This window comes from Lupinus angustifolius, chromosome LG14, assembly GCF_001865875.1.
Source record: "Lupinus angustifolius cultivar Tanjil chromosome LG14, LupAngTanjil_v1.0, whole genome shotgun sequence".
Taxonomy (NCBI): domain Eukaryota; kingdom Viridiplantae; phylum Streptophyta; class Magnoliopsida; order Fabales; family Fabaceae; genus Lupinus; species Lupinus angustifolius.
In genome coordinates, this window is record NC_032022.1 from 2,332,517 (window position 1) to 2,353,652 (window position 21,136).

General features: G+C 32.0%; 3 protein-coding genes across 3 annotated transcripts; 2 read left to right on the forward strand and 1 right to left on the reverse strand.

The window, feature by feature from the left end:
• On the reverse strand, nucleotides 1,080-8,472 carry LOC109327090 (asparagine synthetase [glutamine-hydrolyzing] 3). The gene is made up of 14 exons (XM_019560103.1): nucleotides 8,372-8,472; nucleotides 7,739-7,877; nucleotides 6,721-6,816; nucleotides 6,445-6,586; nucleotides 5,334-5,429; nucleotides 5,149-5,243; nucleotides 4,125-4,286; nucleotides 3,881-3,961; nucleotides 3,553-3,774; nucleotides 3,081-3,215; nucleotides 2,323-2,403; nucleotides 2,159-2,245; nucleotides 1,896-2,003; nucleotides 1,080-1,393 (listed from the first exon to the last, which is right to left on the reverse strand). Exons 1-14 carry the CDS (start codon nucleotides 8,449-8,451, stop codon nucleotides 1,205-1,207), a joined length of 1,713 nt encoding a protein of 570 aa, XP_019415648.1. The 5' UTR covers nucleotides 8,452-8,472; the 3' UTR covers nucleotides 1,080-1,204.
• LOC109326045 lies at nucleotides 11,637-12,465 on the forward strand. The gene has a single exon (XM_019558683.1). It carries the CDS (start codon nucleotides 11,715-11,717, stop codon nucleotides 12,282-12,284), a length of 570 nt encoding a protein of 189 aa, XP_019414228.1. The 5' UTR covers nucleotides 11,637-11,714; the 3' UTR covers nucleotides 12,285-12,465.
• LOC109326070 (ras-related protein RABH1e-like) lies at nucleotides 15,995-19,584 on the forward strand. Its single transcript, XM_019558721.1, has 6 exons — nucleotides 15,995-16,191; nucleotides 17,194-17,264; nucleotides 17,407-17,495; nucleotides 17,823-17,934; nucleotides 18,442-18,532; nucleotides 19,145-19,584. The coding sequence occupies exons 1-6, from the start codon at nucleotides 16,075-16,077 to the stop codon at nucleotides 19,286-19,288; spliced, it is 624 nt and encodes a 207-aa protein (XP_019414266.1). The 5' UTR covers nucleotides 15,995-16,074; the 3' UTR covers nucleotides 19,289-19,584.

Here is a 21,136-nt window from a genome sequence, read left to right on the forward strand (position 1 = left end):
TCACTGAAGAGGCTGTTTATTGTATATAATCTTCAATATGGAACTATTCACGTGAGAACAATGCACTATTGTGAGAAATGAGAATACTTAGCATGGACCACTAGATCTTGATTGAATTGTTAAGATTAAAAGATATATGCACATGACTATCATTTGATTAATAAATAACTTTTAATTCTAACTATCAATGATTGTTTGTAAGACCTAGATCTATTGTTCTCATAATTTTTTATATGAGAATTGTTTTCACTTGAGTAGCTTCCTATGTATATATAAACATAATGAGTAATTCGAGTGAGCATATTTTCTTATTAAAATTGTGAAAACAATAAATTTAGGCCTTTTAGCCATACCTGGATGATTATGATTAAAAGTTAAAAAATCATATGTATCTTTTAATCTTAATCGACCTATATTAATTATTCTCATTTCTTACTATAACAACTTTTCTCACTTGGATTACTTCTTTTCTATATATATATATAAATATAAATGCTACTCCTCCACATCCAAAACTTAACAAAACAATAACTTAAACAAACCTCCAATTGTGTCTGTCTCTCTCTGCTATTTTCTACCAAAATGAGGATTTGGGTGTCACATTTTGTTGGAAAGGGTGAGATTACTTGGAAAACAAGGCGAGTTTAGAGAATGGTTAAAATGGATTTGGCAAGTGGAAATGATTGTGAAGAGAACATTCTAAGACATAATGTAAACGTGGAGATAAAAATAAGAGTGGCTAAAGATTAAGTTACTTAGTGCACTTGGGGTAGGTTTAAGGCTTATTGAATTTTGATTTAGAAATGGATGCACTAACATTACTTAATTATGGATTATATGATTCTTGTATTAGTCTATCATGGATTTAACATAATAGTAAATATTGAATTGTTTTAACAACCACTATCACAAGCAAAAGGTTGTTCTCCAAAAGTAGAAGTGTTGAGAATCGGGGTGGTGGCGATGATGAAGGTGCGGTCGTGGATAACACGAAGAATGGTGATTCATAACCATTTATATATTTCAATTATAAATCAATGAATGCAAGGAGCAATTATCCTCAAAACAAAATGGTTTATAAGAAAGTGATGCCTTTTACAGCATATATAAAACATGATCTTCTAAAACATTAAAAATGTCAATGTACCTAGTTTGTCAAAAGTAAAAAACAACCAAACTAATGTTTAGTAGTTTCATTTTTCATTTACAGGGATCCATTTTTAGGCTCAGCTAATTTTGTATCCACTGTATCCTCATATGCAGCTTCATGAACACCAAGGGCGGCGCGACCAGAAGGGTCGGGATTTTTAGACCATGCTGCATCCCATTCCACCGCTTTTGCAGTACTGCATGCCACACTAGGACCGCCCGGAACTGTTGATCTTGCAGCATTCTGTTTAAATGGTTCAACATAATCAGAGACAGGATTTAAGTTCATAAAGAAGTGTTATGAGTCAATTAATTTGTGTGAAATACGAGGTTAGTCTCGGATAGATAGGTGCATGGCCGAGGTTGTGATGAACACAACACTGTCTATACACATACCAAATTCTGGAAAGAATTCAATCCCGAATATATATAATTGCATGTAAGGTTTTGCAACAAAAAGGATAAGAATTGAGAGATTGCTGGGAAAAGATGAAGAAGCCATGGTTGAATCTTTGTTCACGGACAAAGGGAGAGTATATTATTTCTACATACTTTTGTGGTCAAAATTCTATTCTCCCTTTGTTCGTGGACAAGAATCTATGATACGAGAACAATTTAACCATGGCTTCCTTATCGTCATCTTTTTCAGGTAACCATTGATGTTGTTTCCAAAATCGTACATATTCTATATTTGGGAATCTGTATTTTTTCCTTCTGGAGATCAGTAACCAAACCAGAAAATTCACCTTTGGGTAATACTTCTCAAAAATTGTCCGGTAATGGTATGCCTCTTTTGTAGTAGGAGTGTTTTCGGGGTAAATATAGTTAGCATGCATGAGCATTCCATCTGTTACCTGGCCATTTATCAAGAGAAAAAGAACAAAAGTCAAGGGATAGCAGCAACGGGATTCCGTAAAATTAGTTATTAATTCGGGCAATCATAATTCACAACCAAACATTGTGGCATGACATAAAAAGAGTAAGTTCAATGTCAAAAGTTTGAGCCTACTTGATTGTTCGCATGTTCCTTCAAACCATCAATCCAGCTGTACCCGACACCATCGCTGAACTGTTCCTTCTGCCTGTACAATATGTGCTAAAGAAAAGAGAGACAAGCATTTCAGAAATCCTTCAATGCATAACAACAAGCATGACGTAAAAATTGATACAAACCTTCGGTAAATAAGGATTCTTCTCATCATCGAAGGCATTGCGTAAAACCCACTTCTCTATCCTTCCAAGATCGGACCTTATCTGTTAATGTGATTAAAATTTTAAGTAGATAAGATTAGCTTCAAATGCGCATTAAATCAATTTTGGAGACTCTTTGTCAGAACTGTCCATAGACCTGCTTTATCGGGTAAGCAACATCGTGTACCTAGAGCTAGAGCAGCCATCTCACCTTAAAGAGTAGATAAAGGACTTGATACAGCAAGGACTATGATACATGATAAGCAGAAGAAGGAAACTTGAACATTTAGGGCTCATTTGTTTAAGCTTAAAAAAGTGATTCTAAAACATTCCAAAAGAGTGATTTTGGTTTTATAACTTTTAAGTAAATCAGAAACTGTTCTGCATTTTGCTACAATAATAAAAAGTTTTTTTTTTTACATTCTCTCTCCTCTGTTTCCTTTTTAAAATAAAACATATAATTTACGTAGGAGCTGAAAATTCAGCTTTTTTCAGCTTCCGCTTTTTTAGTAACAGCTCGACCAAACAAACATGTAAATACTATAAGTGATTTAAAAAATCACTTTTTTGTGAAAAAGCTTAAACAAATGGACCCATAGACAAAAACTAGCCGCGAAATGACGTGCTTGAAGTTGATTTGAACTAAAACAATCAACAATGCAGGGAATTCAATCATAAGACAGACTATGAGCCATTAAGCAGCCCGATAAGAAGAAAACCAGAATGTAAAGGTAAAATACCATTTTCCACTCCGGATCAATACTCATGGCTGTGCTGATAAATTCTTTATCCAAGAATGGTACACGCGCCTCTATACCCCATGCTGAAGTTGATTTATTGGCTCTCAGGCAGTCATAAAGATGAAGGGCCTTAATCTGTCAAAAATCATAATCATCAGAAACTTGAATAAACAGGTAAAGTACACAAGGACCGAAAAGATAAAGAGTGAATCTAATGGCAGTGTTTGGCAGTAGGAAAGAACAGAACAAAGTGTTCTGTCCATTCTGTTTGATTCCACCCTTTTAGTTGATGCCTCGGTTTGTAAATCGTGCATTCTGTATTGTTCTGTTTACGAAATACATCAACCATATAACAAAAGTAATGTTCAATTCCGTCCCGTTATAGCATGTCTGCCAAACACTGCCAACAAGCTAACATTACGCTTTGCAAAATACATTAATCAAACGAAATGGCATAATTATTATCCATTACTTTTCGACATGTTTCTTCATGAAACTCTTCCTTGTTGGGTGCCTTATGAAAATACAGGTAACCTCCAAATATTTCATCCGAACCTTCCCCAGAAAGGACCATTTTCACTCCCAATGATTTGATTTTTCTCGACATAAGAAACATTGGAGTACTTGCTCTGATGGTTGTTACATCATATGTTTCTGTATGATAAATGACTTCTTCAAGCGCATCTATACCTTCCTGATATAGGAAAAGTAAAAAAAAAAAAGTAGCTTCTGATTAGCAACTAGAATAACAAAATATCATGTTAAAACAAAATAAGAACGAGATGATGAGAGATGGTGACCTGAACCGTGAAATGAAGTTCATGGTGACGAGTACCAAGATAATCTGCTACCTCTTTCGCAGCTTTCAAATCCGGAGAGCCCTGAATGGCGGAAAAGTCAAATCATGAACCATATAAGTTATCAGGCAGCAATTCTCACCAAAATCTAAGATCGACAAAGTCAATTAAAAGCTCATACACTACTTTCCAGTTTTCAAAGAACAAAGATAAGTCATTTTCACCTAGCAAGAGAATGAGTTCTGACCTTTAAACCAATACAGAAAGTGTGTAACTGTGATCCCCACTGTTGAGCAATTGCAGAATCAGCCAAATAACGATTGGCCACGGCAGCAACAAGTGATGAGTCCAGTCCTCCGGATAATAGAACTCCAAAAGGCACATCAGTCATTAGTCTCTTAACTACAGCCTGCATAGTATCACAGTAAAAAACACGAAGAGTTAAGAGATATGTAATGACGATCAGTAATGCTATCAATCAATTTGTGACTCGACTATACAAAAGGACGTCAACAACAACAACCAAGCCTTAGTCACACTAGGTGAGGTCAGCTAAAAGTAAAATTTACACGGACTTTTATTGACGTTTAACTTAATTATATCTGGTATTTTTCTTATGTCAAAAAACTACACTGACTTTAATTGAGGTTTATATTGTTGAGAGTACAAGTGTAATGATAACAGACCTCAAAGGAAGTAAATTATAATGACAACATAAACTTCAAGAGGGGTCAATACAATTTCTGAAACAAGAAAAGTATCCAATACAATTAACTCAAATATTAGCACATTTCCGTCTAATTCCCCCAAAGAAGAAGAAAAATATTATTTCCTTCAAAATCTAGCACGATAACACAGTAATATCAACACATTCCTTAGCTATTATAGTTGCCACAAATCAGTAGTGTATCAAACAATGTACTGCACCCAAACCATACATCTTCTAGAATTAAGATCTTGCAACTCCTTATTTGGTACTTGTGCATCGGATTCAACAAATATGGATGATGCAATAAGTATAATTTCTCAAAAAAGGTACTATGTTTCATTTACGACGTGGTTTTTCTATGAATTTAGTGCGCCATGCTTCTTCCACTTGAGCTGTTGCCAAAGGAAATTTAACGGTTTCAGCTTCCTGTGAAAGCGATATAATAGTAGCCACAGACAAGACATGGAGGATAGCTAAGAAAGTTGGAAGCATTTTTTAAGCAAATGCAGTAGAAATTAAGTTTTCAACATTGAAGTATATGGATAAGACAGTAATAGCTTACCTTCTCAAAGGTCTCGCGTAAAATCATTGGATCATAAGGTGTAGAAGGAATCTGCTCGGAGAACCATGGTGGATTGTACCACCTTCTTAATCCTCCTGAAAACACGGCAAATTTTAACCGATAACATATATGGTGTAATAATATCTAATATGTCAAAATCAGACAGCAGATAACATTATTGATACCCTGTTTGCTCGAATATATATGCCCTGGAGGAAAAGATATGAATCTCTCACAATCATCACTCAAAGCTTTCATTTCAGATGCAAACCATATTGATCCTGCAAATAAATCGACAATAACATGGGTAATGACGGGATTTGTTTATGTAAAAGAATACAATAAGTCAAGAATTACGCATGCCTAGTTACAGAAAAATAAACTATGTAAGTCCTAGTGAATTGGCAAATCTATGTTTTGATTATTTTCAATAAAAAATTATACAAGCTCGGAATAAACGAACATATTTTATGTGGGTAGGTGAGAGATAAAAAGGTTCTTTAATTTACTTTCCTCGGAAAATTAGAACATGTTCAAAAATGTAAGAAGTGCCGGTGGATTAAACAAACTATAATGTTTGCAATGATAAATATGTAGTAGAGAATTCAGACATAATTTACACGAAATCAAGAGAGTACTGTCAATTCTAGTACCTTCACTTCCGTTATAAAAAAATCCATGTGCTGTGCAAAATGAGGGTAAAACATTATTTTGTTTCACAAAGTGCTAGTCATAAAGCAGAAACACATAACGACTTCGGGCATGGCCAGCTCCCATAGTGTGACGGGCGGTGTGTACAAGGCCCGGGAACGAATTCACCGCCGTATGGCTTACCGACGATTACTAGTGATTCCGGCTTCATGTAGGCGATTTGCAGCCTACAATCAGAACTGAGGACGGGTTTTTGGAGTTAGCTCACCCTCGCGGGATCGCGATCCTTTGTCTCGGCCATTGTAGCACGTGTGTAGCCCAAGGCATTATGTGTAAAATTATATGCAAAGGTGTACTCAGTTGAGACTCTCGAATTTATGTGGGAGCTCTTATTTAAAGCCAAGAGCTCAGTTGTTGGAGCCACCGAACGGCATATATTCATGACTTATTTAGCAAAGCGATTTTATGCATCCACGGAATACAAACTCGTGCATCTCTTAAATTGACTTAAATTGGACATCAGAGGTCAATTTGAGAGGTCGAGAGTTACACCATCCACGTTGAAGTGAAAGTGCAAATTTTACAACATGAAGAAGACAAAGAAGAAGGTGAAGCCACATATAATGCTAAGGTTAAGCCAAATACCATCAAGGCCCCAACCCAAGTAAAGAGGGGTAATGCCAATAGCGTCACGAGCAGCAATAAAACTTTTATCTCGAGTGTCAAGAAGAACAAAGGAGAACATCCCGTCCAGCATATCAATAAATTCTTCTCCTTGTTCTTCATACTGACATGAAAAATAAAGTCGTCACAACAAAATCGGAAGAAAGAAAGACAAGCTACATTGAATAGACATGTTCATAATTTATGACAAAATTGTAAATGATCGATAAGTTAAGTCTAACTGATTCTTCAACTTACGAGATGAGCAATCACTTCACAGTCACTGCCAGTTCGAAATTGATGAGAACTCAGATTCTGCCTCAATTGCTTATGGTTATATATCTCCCCATTTACCTAATGGCATATGAAAAAAATGACAATAAGCAAATATAGTATACAAACAATACAGTATAAATATCATAAATATTAAAGGGTGAAATAAGAACAATAGTTGCATACAAGTGTATGTTTGACATCCTTAAACGTTCTGACAAATGAATTTTGGTGTCGATACTCGCGTTGATGTTCAACAATGCAAGTATTAAGTCTTACGGTCTAAAAATTCAGAAAAGTAACACATTTACTAGGCTGCTTGATCTTATATTAGTGCATATATGAATTAGCTTATTTTGGGTTAAAAAAACAAATTTTCGACTAAAATTACTCAAAAGAAAACACATGCTTAGACTAGATCGGGGATTATAAGCATGTCTATTAGCACATATACTGCACACACACATGTATGGATGATTAAGGGAACTGTCTATGTGTATTATGCACTTCCAGAGAAACAATGCACTCTCTTATGAATATTCAAAAAGTTTCTGTTACTTGAATTGAACATCATGTTTTAGACCCTAAGTATTTTATCTCTCACTTCTTAAGTTTATATCATTTTTGTATACATGAATTTCAAAATTACATTAATAAAGCAAAGGAGCATTTTATGGTGTGATCTTCAAGAATTACTTTCCTACTCAAAAACATTAAATAAGTACATGCACATAAACTATTGTTTTTATACTATTTCTAGAGTGCAATATCTATGCAATGTTAGCGTAAAGATCTATACACTACACAGTCACTGTATCATCCACCATTCATTTGAATTACTTTTTTGATGAGTCAATGATGGTTTAATATGAAAAGTGGACACGATACAGCGACAGTATATAAAACTCATACAACATCAGTGCATACATTTTTTCTCTCGTAGTTTTATTATAACAAGTATAATGGCATAAATGAATGAAGATATATATATATATATACATACAGTGACAATAACAGTTTTGTCTTCATTGTAAAGAGGTTGATCCCCTGAAGTAGGGTCAATAATAGCAAGCCTTTGATGAGCAAGATAACAATCTCCATGACAATGCAAACCACTCCAATCAGGACCTCTATGCTTCAACCTATATTTTTCAATTCAATCATCACAAACAATACCAAAGAATATTAAATCTATCTAATGTAAAGATGTATACATAATCAGTGCATCGTTAAAAAGTTCATTTAGATTACTCTTTTTTTCTAACGTCCATGATGATTGAAAATGAATGGCAGATACAACGTTGTTGTATACATCTTTTTATCATTTGTATAAATCTAATTCAAAAATACCATGTTACTATTTTGTTGTTCATGAAACATTTTAACCAAATCATTAAGCAAAAAAATTGTATTAAAAAAAGTGATTAAAAACATAAAAAAGTGGCATGCATGAATGAATCATTGAAAAGCAAAAACATGGATACTAAACTAATAAGCAATCAAATGGGTCTTAAAAAAATGATTTCTTTCTATCATTGTTGTTGCATAAAGTGAAAACGCAAAAAATGATTAGTTATTAAAGAAATGAAGAAAAAAAACGTAAAGTGAGAATTGTACATGAAAAAAATGTGTATACCTGCGAGATAATTCGATGATACGGGATCGTTTTGCTTGAGAATTATCAACACAACCCAACACTGCGAGAATTCCACACATGGTTACTGCTGCAATGAAACAACAATGTTGGATTTCGATTTATATGAGTCGAATATAATTATACACCTATAAATGATTAAAATATTATTAAAGGTTGGACAATTACCTTTGCAGAAAAATCTTACTCTTTACTTTTAATATATACTAGTGTGTACTGACACTTCGTGCCTGCCGGCGAATATTATGTGATACTACATATTCAATTTTTATATATTTCATTTTTTGAATTAGAATGTATTTGTTGTGTTCGGTGTATTTTATATTATATTTTTGTGTGTTTACGATAATGTTTAATTTAAGGTGAGATATGTGGTTAATTAATGTATTAGTGGTGGTGGCTTAGGATTATATAATTTTTTTGTAAAAATTAAATAATGTGAAGGGAAAAATAGGAAATAAAAAGGGAAGTTATTTCAAGTTTTGGCTTTATATATATATATATACTATTAATAAAGGGAAAACATAAAATAACCACTCATCATGGTGTAATTTGTGTTTTCCTATTTTGCCCTCAATATCTTTTTATTTCTACCAAAAAACCATATAATATTATTTTCTTATTTTATCCTTATTATCTTCTTATTTTAAAAGATATATATATATATATAATAATTTGTTTTGTCAAAATATAATTTCATCATTGTTTGTGAATAACATGAAGAGTAAATAATAGAAATAAGAATAAACTTTGAAAGATAAATATAAAATTAAATATTATTTATCTAACATTTTAAATGAGTTTCTTCTTTTTTCCTATGTTGTTTTGAAACAGAATAGTAATATTAAACTAAAAATAAAATACTGAATTTGGTTGTAGGTTTGTTTTGTGTTTTTGTTAATTAATAGATAGTCAAATGAGGTAGGACCAGGAAATGCGGCCACGACATAAGACGTGAGATTTTGTCATGTAATTCTAGGAATGGTAATGGGGCGGGTTTGCACATACCCAAACTTGAACCCAAAATTTAAAACCTGAACTTAAATTTAATGGAGTTGAAAATAAAAATATTATCACCAAACCCGTCGGGTTTTGGGGCAAAACCGAACCCGAAAATGATAAAATATTAAGGAAAATATGATATTTTTTCGTGTAATTTTTCTCTAACATTTTTATTTTCTCTTGTATTATTTCATTTCTTTTATCTTTGAAGATCCAATAGTATGTAAAGTGAAATTAGAAATTAAAAATAATGGGCAAATAATAAAAATTTCAATTTTAAATTGAATTGTCTTACTTCAGGGCAGGTTCGGGTTAGGGTATTTGCTATACAAACCCGAACCGAAATTTAAACTCAAGTAAAATCTGAACCCGAACCCAATTACATCAGTTTCCCATGTTAAATTCGTGTTCGGTTCGGACGGGTACCTACGGGTTCGATTTTTATTGTCATCCCTACGTAATTCCCTTGGATTAAGAATTTCTGATTTTCTTAACCTTCATTCATGCTAGAGAGAAAAAAATGTATATATTGATCGGGTAAGAGTTTTTATACTATCATTATATTATATACCATTGATTTTTAATTATGTTTAACTTTTCAAAGAAAATAATTCAAGTGAATGATGCATTAATTATATATAATTCTTTATATTAACAAGATAGTGGATCAATATTATACTCTTCTTGCTATTATGATCCTTTTATTTATGATCTAGACCAATTTCTATATGAAAATGCAAGCCACTCCAACGAGGACCTTCATGCCTTATTTGAATTGCTGGGTATATAAAGTGAGTTCATGATATAAATAATATATAAGTTTATACTCATAGATGTGATATCTAAAAGTTTGAGGTCATGATATAGCATCAACATTCACTATTTGACGGCTTAATCAAATATTGAATTTGTGCTCCTTAGTTCGAAAGTATTCCTAGTAAGAGATCATGTGAATATACAAGTAGATAGAGAGTTATTAATTCTACTATAGAGGTTGAATATTCGATATTGTAATGAAGGAGTCTCACTTTGTGTATAAGTGGATTGACTCGTAGACACAACGTCTCGAAGGTTTGAGTCAAAATATGATATCAAACTTACTTGTATATTTTTTTCACTCAATAGAAGTAATAATGTTTTAACCTATGTATAAAGATATCTCATTGTTTGGATTCATTAGTCCCAACATATACTAATTAATGTACAAGAATAATTAAGTCTTAGTCTCATCATAACACTATATTATAAATTATGTTTATTAATAAAACATTGATCTCTAAATATTTTCTAAGTTTTTCACTAATAATTTTTATTAGCCTCCCTCTCCATTTATAAATTATAGTAACCTTATTTTGATATATTGTTCTTATTATCATTTTTGTTGGTCTCAATCACAATTATTAATATGTTTACTCGTCCAATATAACATTATTATAATTATACAATCATATTAAAAATATCATAATATACATGTACTAATAGTGTAAAGATTTATATAATTGATACATTATCCATTTCATGTGTGTCATTGTTATTTAAGAACATTAAAAAATAAATGATAAATAATATAATGATAGTATAAAAATCTCTTACGTCACTTATATAAAAAATATCAAATCATTAAATTAGCGTCACTATTGTAGTGTTAATGAAATATCATCAACAAATTATTAACCAAAATTTTACAAAATATTATAAAAAAACTAATTAAAAAACATAAGAAAAAGCCATGCATGAAGGAATCATTGAAAAGCCAAATTGTACATGTTTGGTGTTTAATCTCAATGCAAAGTACACAAAAAATAGAAGATAATGTGTCACTTTTTTGTACCACTCTATGTATTATCAATTCTAATCGGTTGGACAAAAATTATTTAAATTAAAGTTGTAATTATTAAATATTTTTTTGATCAATCACATCTTCTGACACATGGAGTGATATAAAGTTGTGAGACAACAGATGTGATTCTGACAATTATAAAGGAGAAAAAATAAAAAATAAATAAATAAAAGGGAATAAAATATCTAATTTTGACAGTAAAATCATGACATGTGTCATGTTTCATTATTTTTTATAAAAATGTTTCTAAAACTAAACTAAACAAAATAGTAGATATGTCGTATTTTATTGGCTGGAAGAGATAAATTATCTCCTGATATCTTTAAACGAAAGAGTGGAAATGGTGCAAGTGTAAACACAGGCCCATTACAAGCCCAACAAAATTTCATAGTGCCACTAAACCTAAGCAACGAAATAAGCAGAACTTGTTCCTATTAGGGTTTAATCATCAAAGAGAACGAAAATTGAATCATCACAATCATCATGGGAAGTAGATTTGGAAGAAGAATTGTTCAATTTGCAAACCTACCCATCAAGCTATTGATGCCAACTTCATTCACCAACATTCATGAAATTGCACTCAAAACCATTCCTTCAGCTTCCAAGATCGAAATCAAGCGTGTCCTTGAATCCCTCTACGGTTTTGAGGTAGAAAAGGTTCGAACTTTGAACATGGATGGTAAAAAGAAGAAAAGGGGTGGTTTGTTAATTGCAAAACCTGATTATAAGAAGGCTTATATTACCCTTAAGAACCCACTTTCTCTTAACCCAGATCTTTACCCTATTAGGATAGTGGAGAAGGAGAGGGAGAGTAAGAATAAGCAGGAGAAGTCTAGTGTTGTTGATGAAGGGGAGAGGAAAATGCATTGGCTTGATGAGAAGAAGAAGGTTGAGAAGTTTAGGTATGAGAAGGGTGAGAGGTTCAAGTTTGATAACGGTGAGAGGCGGCCGAGGAATCGCGTTGTTCATCGTGTTAATCGTGTTGTTGCTAAGTTTCCTTGGAGCAATATGAGGTCCGGTGGTGGTGGTGGTGGTGGTGGTGGTACTAGGTAGTTAGCTTATAACATGTTTGTGTTTGTGTTTTGTTTTGTTTGAGGATTGAAATGTTTTGATCATAGGTTTCTATGGTTCAGTGGATTTTGTTTATTAATCATGTTTGTGCTAATTGTTATAATGAAATAATGATTTGACTTTTTTATGATGGTTTCAATTGTTAGTGGTTGTTAACACTTTTTTTCTTATCATGTCAATGTGTTGTTAAATTAATACCGAAATAGTTTTTTTTTTTTTGTGGTATGTAACTGACTCTTGTTTTTGTTTGGAATAGTTGAACATCACAATTTGTAGGTTTAGCCTATTAATATATAAGCAATAAAATATAGTATGAGTGATTCTTTCGGAGACGGGATATGTAGAAGTAAGTAGAAGCCATGAACGCTGAGATAAGTTTACCTCCGTTTTGATGTTTTTGGATCCATCTATGCTTATGGTGGTTTCAATAGTTTGTTAATGAAATATTAGTTTCACTTTCGGAGTGTTGCAAGGAAAGTGTTATAATGAAAGAAAGTGTGCTCAACCGAATTGAGAATTGAGAAACAATACTGCTATAAAGAACTTCCCGATAGGATTATTTGTTCCCCATATATGAATGGTGACAATGTAAGTGCTCCATTATTTGAATATCACAGTTCGAAGGGTGTGTTCTGTTTTGCTGTTTGTCATAAGCATCACGGGTGTTGTTAGAATAAAGTACGTAGATGAATTCTTCGATACATTTGTACATTTCCCGTATTTTTTAGTTGCTACAGTCTTACATACAAGCATACGCATCCTCATTTTTTGTGTATCACAAAAGTATTTTGCTTTCCTTAAGTCTGCATCTCTTATGGTTCATTTCTTAACTTCTAAGTTAAAGATCTATCAACTGCTTCTGAATCTACGAAGCTGCATCGATCACCTAGTCTCTGAAAAATTTCCCAGCATTTGGAAGCCTTTCTTTGCATATATGTAAGTTATTAGAACTTTTCGATCTTAAGAGTCTAAAGAATTCTTTTAGATGTAAAATGTCCAGTAGCACTATGCCTAGAGCTGCCTCTATGTCCAATGGGGTTAAGTCTCCATCCGGTTTGTCATGAAAAGAGTTGTTATCTTCCACCACTTTGAACTCCAGCGCTTCGGCTCGTTGTTCAATTTCTTGTTCTCCCATTGCACCTTTACTAAGCAATTTTTTTCCTCCATCTCGGACTTGCATTCTTAAGTTCTGCTTTTAGTGTTTCGTGGTTCGCCGATATCTGATTCTCATCATGTTCCGAGTTGATTAGTCTTTGTGCTGGCTCCTTCTCTTGATAGTTGATACTTATCTTCTTGTGCTACCACACTCTTAGATGGTTTATCTATATTGTGAATCAGTTTTTTTCTTAATGCTGTTTCATTGATTCCACTTTCTTATGAAAATTCACTTGTAAATCCACTTCTTGCAAGTAAGGTAGCTTCCTATTCTGTAAACGAAGATGGCTATATTTTATCTCAGCATTTTAGAACTTTGAATTGTTCTACTAACAAGGTGTTGATCTAGTGGTGTAAGGTCTTATTGTATCTCAAGGTTGAAAGTTCGATTTATAAGAGTGACACTTGTTGGGATGGATAGCCACGAACCCCAGAAGAATTTTAGTTTTATAAGTTCATTTAACTAAACTCAAACACTCTTCTCTCTCATTGCAACTTGTTTTTCTAAGTCAAATGAAAGAATTTTAGTTTTCCTAATCTCAATATATTTAGTATGTATTTATCATTATATGGCTTATCATTTAAGTTTAATTATTGTCTCTTCGATCAATATAGATCAACTATGAAACACTCATATTGATACGAGTATCGGATTTGATACAAGTATTGAATATAATACATATCTGATACAACAATATGCATTTCTTTGAAAATGCAGAATATGATATGTTTGGGTACACATATAAAATATCTTATCTTCTAGTATGAGGAGATAAAATATTGAAAATGAATGATGAAAATGTAGAATACGATTTTAGTAGATAAAAAAGATAACTTATGAGAAGATATTTTATTGTCTTTAAATTTACCATTGGATAGAATAAAATGTAGAGCAACTATTTTTTTTGTCTGAACCAATATCCATTTTATCTTGCTCAAATTAATTAAGAATCAAAGACTCATAATTTCTTTTCAATTTTTTTTGTCAATTTCAACTACTTTCCTAAAATAAGTTATACATGTACACATCCCTTAAGCAAAAGGTTTGTATGAAAAAACCTCCATTGGCATAATATTTTTTTGGAGACTATTATTAAGAGTATTTTCACCATTTTGAGTAATGAACTAATCTCGTCTAGGTTACGTGATTGTCTATCCCAATAACTGTCACTCTATTGATTGAATTAATCTTATTTATGATTCCAACAGAATTATGTCTATAGATAATAAAAAAAATCAAATAAAAGAATGATACTTATTTCTATAATAAAATATTTTCTTAATTCAACTTTGGGCTACAGCTAAGATCTTGTTTGAAATCACCTTTATTACTGGAATATGATGTAAAAGTGGATTTGATAATTTTTAAAATTATTTTCTTTAAAATTTAGACTTTTAAACATTTTATCTGGAGAGGATGTGGAATCGTTGAAATTGTTTTTCTTAAGATTATTATACAAAAAAAATATAGAAAAATAAATGTATGTATTTATCATTATATCACTTATCATTTAAGTTTAATTATTATCTCTTTGATAAATATAATCAACTATGAAACACTCATACTGATACGAGTATCGGATATAATACAAGTATTGAATACGATACATATCTGATACAACAATATGCATTTCTTAAAAAATGCAGAATACGATATGTTTGGGTACACATATAAAATATTTACCTAAAATCCGTAAAACATAATAAACGTATAATTATTATTATTATGGATTTCCAAATAAGGAACATATTTTGCAGACATCACTAAATACAAAATAAAACATAATAAACGTATAATTATTATTGTTATGGATCTTATTTGATCGACGATCAACATTATGCATAGATATTTTCACTTAATTCTCTATGCAATACACGCGTTTTTGTGTTATTTCTTTTGCTACAAGTCTACTTGATATATTGTATATTATATTTCTCTCTTCTACTTAATTGGTTGTGTTATGTTTTTCTCTCTTTTAAAATGCTATTGTGTAATACACTGTTAGTACATATCCATATATCCATGAAGTGTCATAGACTATCTGTATTAGATACCTGGACACATATATACGTAAAGGTTATCGAAGTGTTGATGCAAATGAATGATAAATAATATATTAACTATTAATTAGACTCATATTTGTTAAAGGCTATATGTGATGGGACAAGGATCACATGTCCCATGATTTTCCCGTCTCCTGTCCCGAACTAATCAAACATCACAAAATAATATTAAAATATTAATTTCTGTTTTTATAATTTTTCTTTTTAAATGAATGGAGTTTTGTGATCGACTTGGTACACCAAGTGAGACATGAACGAGGACATGTGATAGCCACACTTGGTGTGCCACTTTATGTGTTATGACCTTGTGATTGCTTAAAAAATTAATTAAAAATTGAATTTTAACTTAAATATTTTTTTCCAAGATAAATTCGTACACATAGAATTGACACATAAAATGAAGTATTGTGAAGATTATATATAAAGCCAACTCACGTTGAAAATTGCGAATAGCGTGTTGTGTTGTATTGTGTTGGTCATCGTCAACTTCTTCTTCTTCTATCTATTATTATTTGTTGAGAGATTGAGATCTAGATCTCAGAAACATTTGAAAATGGCGACGGTTTCTCCATTGGCGAAATACAAGCTAGTTTTCTTAGGAGATCAATCTGTTGGAAAAACCAGCATCATCACTCGCTTTATGTACGACAAATTCGACACTACCTATCAGGTATTTCAATTTTATTTTCTGATTTTTTGTTTTTATTATGATTAAATTACGTTGCGATCTAGCATCACCGAGTTTTTCTCAACAAATTATGTAGTTCTACGTATAGCTATGTCATTTTACGTGGATCAACATGAAATAGAAGATTATTGAGAATTTTCGTTTTCTTCGTTTTAGTTACATGCTTCGTGATACGAGTTCTGTTCTGTTGTGTGTTGCATCATTTTTTTATAATATTATTATAAAACGATTTCTTTTACGAGGAATAGTTACATGTTAAAGGATGGAACCATGTATCTATGGAAAAACATAATGTTAACAATTTGTGAGCTATCGTATTAACTACCGTGGTTTTAAATCGTGGATGCGCTGCGATTATGAAAATTGCGGAAAAATGCAACAAAGTTGTGATTGCAGAAATCTTCAACACCACAAAATTGCGTGTGATTAGGATCTAGACTTGGAAGGATTGGATGAGATGGATATTGTGCAATGTACTTTCAGAGATGCTTTTTCTATGAATATTTTTTATGTGTTGAATGATGTTCTTATAGAAGGAATAGATATATAAATTCAAGGCTTGATTGTTGTTGTTGATGTATATTCATTTTGATATAGTACTAAGTTGTTTATGTTAGGAATTAAACCAGTTGCTTGTGAATCAGTTGTTGCATTCATGCACTGATCTATATCTTGAGTGGGAAGAAGAGCTTGTATAAGTCATTGAAGGTTTGAACTGTGATAATTTGTTTAGTTGGCGATTGGAGCTTTACGGGAATTACACTTATGAAATTTATGCATCTTGGAATGCTGCTGATTTATGTTACTTATTACCTTATCAACTTTTCACATCAGATAATTCCAAATGGATTTTTTTCCTTTGTTATGGTTTTCATTTCTTTTTTATTTTGGCACTACTTTGGTTGATGATGTTATGTTTTTCATTTGCTTTTTCTCGTTCGTGCTTCTACATTCTTGACAAGTTTCTTGGTCATCTAATTTCAGGCTACTATTGGCATTGACTTTTTGTCAAAAACAATGTACCTTGAAGACCGAACAATCCGATTGCAGCTTTGGTAGGCTGTATTCTTCTTGAACTCATAAGATCAGTCTATTTATATTGTAAAAAATTATATTAGATTTCATATTACTGGTGGTGTAGCCATTTTTTGTCCTGTTCTTTGAATGTCTTCTGAGCAGTGTATTATAACTTCACAGGGATACTGCAGGGCAAGAAAGATTTAGAAGTCTCATTCCAAGCTACATAAGAGATTCTTCTGTAGCAGTTATTGTATATGATGTAGCCAGTAAGTTGTTTTTTTAATTGCTTGGTGACATGAGTCTTCGAAATTATTGGTTACTATTACTAAGAAAATGTTCTGTAGCATATGAAAGCATTCTTTAAGGTTGGTGTTGAACTGCCTGTTCTGATTCATTTTCCCAAAACACTTTAGTTATGAAAACATCAGCTCCTTCCCTGTGTATGTGTGTGTGCTTTCTATCTTATGCGCCCTTTCTATCTTTTCGTGTTAACATGTGGAGCTGGATGTGCTTTAGTGCTTGGTTTTTTAGAACAATGTTTCATACATTAAATAAAAAATTATTGAATTTCTTAGCAAGCTGTTCTGATGCAGACCGACAGTCATTTCTGAACACGAACAAGTGGATTGATGAAGTGCGTACGGAACGTGGCAGTGATGTTATTATTGTCTTGGTTGGAAACAAAACTGATCTTGTTGATAAAAGGTGAGCAATGAGTTCCTTAAAAATGGTTATATAATTAACTAGTTTGCTTGGCTGGATATGCTTCATCATGGAAGTATTTTTAAGACAGGGTTTTGGTCTATTATTAGAAGGGGCTTTCCAAATAATGTCTGCATTTACTTTTGTTTGGTTTTCCAACTTTTTGACATTTCTACTTTTTCATGTTCTCGTTGGATGTTATGATGATAGGAGCCTCTCCATTTATTGCCCAACTGCTGGATTGGTTAATTAAATAAATTAATTAAAAGCGGTTGGTTGTAATAAAATGGTAAAATAGATAATATAGCACTCAAAATTCAGACAGACATGCTAAAGTTAAAGTTGTTTAAAAACCATATTTGAAGGTAAATTTATATCTAACATGATAAATTACCATAACATGGCTTGAGATTTCCAGGTAGCTTCCATATGTGTTTTCGATTCAATCGTTATGATGCTACTATATGAAATTTTGTTACAACTTATTATGCCATTTTGATACTTAAACAGGCAAGTTTCTATCGAGGAAGGAGACGCCAAGTCCCGTGAGAGTGGAATATTGTTTATAGAAACCAGTGCAAAAGCAGGCTTCAATATCAAGGTGAGAATTAATGAATTCTCCAAGTCCCCCCATATCTTTTATTTATCAGAACATGCTTCTTTTTTAGTCAGTTTTTTTATGGGGAAGGAGGAGGGGAAATTGTGCAGTTGTCAAGGGTTGAAACCTAGGTGCTTACGCTTTATGTCCCTCAGCTCTACCAAGTGAGCTAACTCTTGGGGACATCATAATATGCTTCTGAATTCTAATGTATGTGATGCATCTTATCAATCTAAAATCTAAAAAATCTTGCTCTTTTGTACACCTATCTGATGCCAGTTATCAGGATGGATATAGCTAGTGAATAATGTGTATTAGTATTCAGATATGTTAATCGATCACCAATGTTGATAATCGATTGTTCCCAATCATCACATAATGCACACATTTTACTGGCTATTCTCAAATTTTGATTTGCAATACCTTTCTCTCAGGGAAAACCCCAACATGATTCTTGCCATGGTGCTTATATAGAATAGTCTTGTTGAGAAATTTCAAATTCATAGTCAACTATCTCGTTTCTCATTCACAAGTTTACCTTCTTTACATTTATATGTTCATATCAGTTAATCTTGACCGTAATATCGTCTTTCTTATGCGAATCCAAATTTGCAGCCTCTATTTCGTAAGATTGCTTCAGCCTTGCCGGGGATGGAAACTCTTTCATCTGCAAAACATGAAGACATGGTTGACATCAAATTAAAAACCACTGCGAGTTCATCGCAGACAGAGCAACAAGGAGGAGGTTGTGCATGCTAAAGAAAGAATGTTCACTTGGTACACAATTCTGGGATTGATTGCTCAAATGGAAAAATGCAGCTGCAGAAATGTGCTTTCATTACCAATGCTCTACTTGGTAAGGTGAGCAAATTGCAGTAATTGTTTTGATGTAAAATATACAATAATTTGACAGTTATTTGGTTTATTTTGTTTATTAGATGCTTGATGTAAAAATGCAGATGATAAACCGAGATATATTTTTTTACTGAACATTGAAGGAGTTATTGAAAATTTATGTGACATTATACATTGATGATAGAGGGCTGTTGGATTAAGAGTAAATTCTTTTCGCAACATAAAATTAAAATGTTTATAAAAGATAACAATGAAATGATTTGAAAATTACATAATAGTTTCCTATTTATCTGATTTTCATTGACAGGCGAGACATTGATCTATTGGTCTAAATCCTTGTTAGATCTCCAAGTATCTTACTAGGTTAAATCTTTTATTTTTGGGAAACACTTGTCGGAAGGGATAGTCATATACTTTGGATTAGTTTCTCAGCATATGGGTAAGAGGATATCTTTGGTTATAATAAAATAGTTGCATTCATTTTTGGAGCATTGTTAGAAGAAGAAAATGTTTTACTTGGAGAGGAAAGCTCACCCCTATTTCCTTACTCTCCAAATTCCAAAAATCTTAGGAGAAAGCTTCAAAATAGAGCTTTGTTGATGATACTTTAAGATGATGATAGCATGCTTAATTGCAAATACTCTGAATGCGTGTCATATGTTCTGTCTCACATTTTGTGTCGCTCTATGTATCATGAGTTATGATTGGTTGAAAAAATATATAAGTTAAAAATTTAATTATTAAGTATTTTTCTGATCATTTATATCTCATGACACATGGAATGACATAATATTGTGGGACAGAAAGATGTTTCTCTAGTTGCTGCTGCTTATTTAGAATGAGGACTTATTCATGTACAAGTTAAGACAATCTTATACTAGCTTCCATAACTGAGTGAAGATGAAGTTGAAATAATCACAACCATTGCAGAACCACTTTTTTCCTCCCATCTTGACTCCATTTCATGGTGTCATTATATTTTAATAATATCATTTGGTATATGATTTAATAAACAGTTATGGAGTTTTAGGATAGAATAGAGGTCAATTATTCACTAAATAACATTTGGCTCATGCATGCTACATCCTTCATCATAAACAATTAAAGAATAGGTTAAATCATCATAGGTACATGATTTCTCAATTTAGCCTACTTACTATGTATCTATCATATTCCTTATAAAAGAAGTCTTCTAATGACATAAAATGACTAACGTATAGAATCGGGTACACATAAACAAGGGAACCTCAAATTCAAAAATGATTAATAATTTTTTTTTAATGTTAGGTAGCTTTACAAAACCTCATTGACATATAGGAAAACCATATAATGTTGTGAAAAATCAAAGCTTGAAGTATGAGAATAAGAAAAACGTATATGAATGAGGTTATGAAAGAGTATTCAGCATAAAAATGAGAATGAAAGTTTAAGGGAAAAGAACTTGAATGGAAAGAAAAATGACAGATGCTTACAAATTCTCTTATATTATAAGGAAAAGTAATGATATGGATGGAAAGAACCATTTAAAGAAGATGGGATCAATAAAATGAATAAGGAATCAATTTAAATCTTTGAAATTTGAAATTGTTTAATACCAAATACCAAATATTATGAGTTGCTTAGGAAACAAATTTCAAGCTTAATTTATGGATTGCTACCAAATAACATATTATGATTGATTTTGTATTCAATGTATGATATACATACCTGATTTTTACTATAAGTATTGAATTGAAAATTATAAAAAATTGG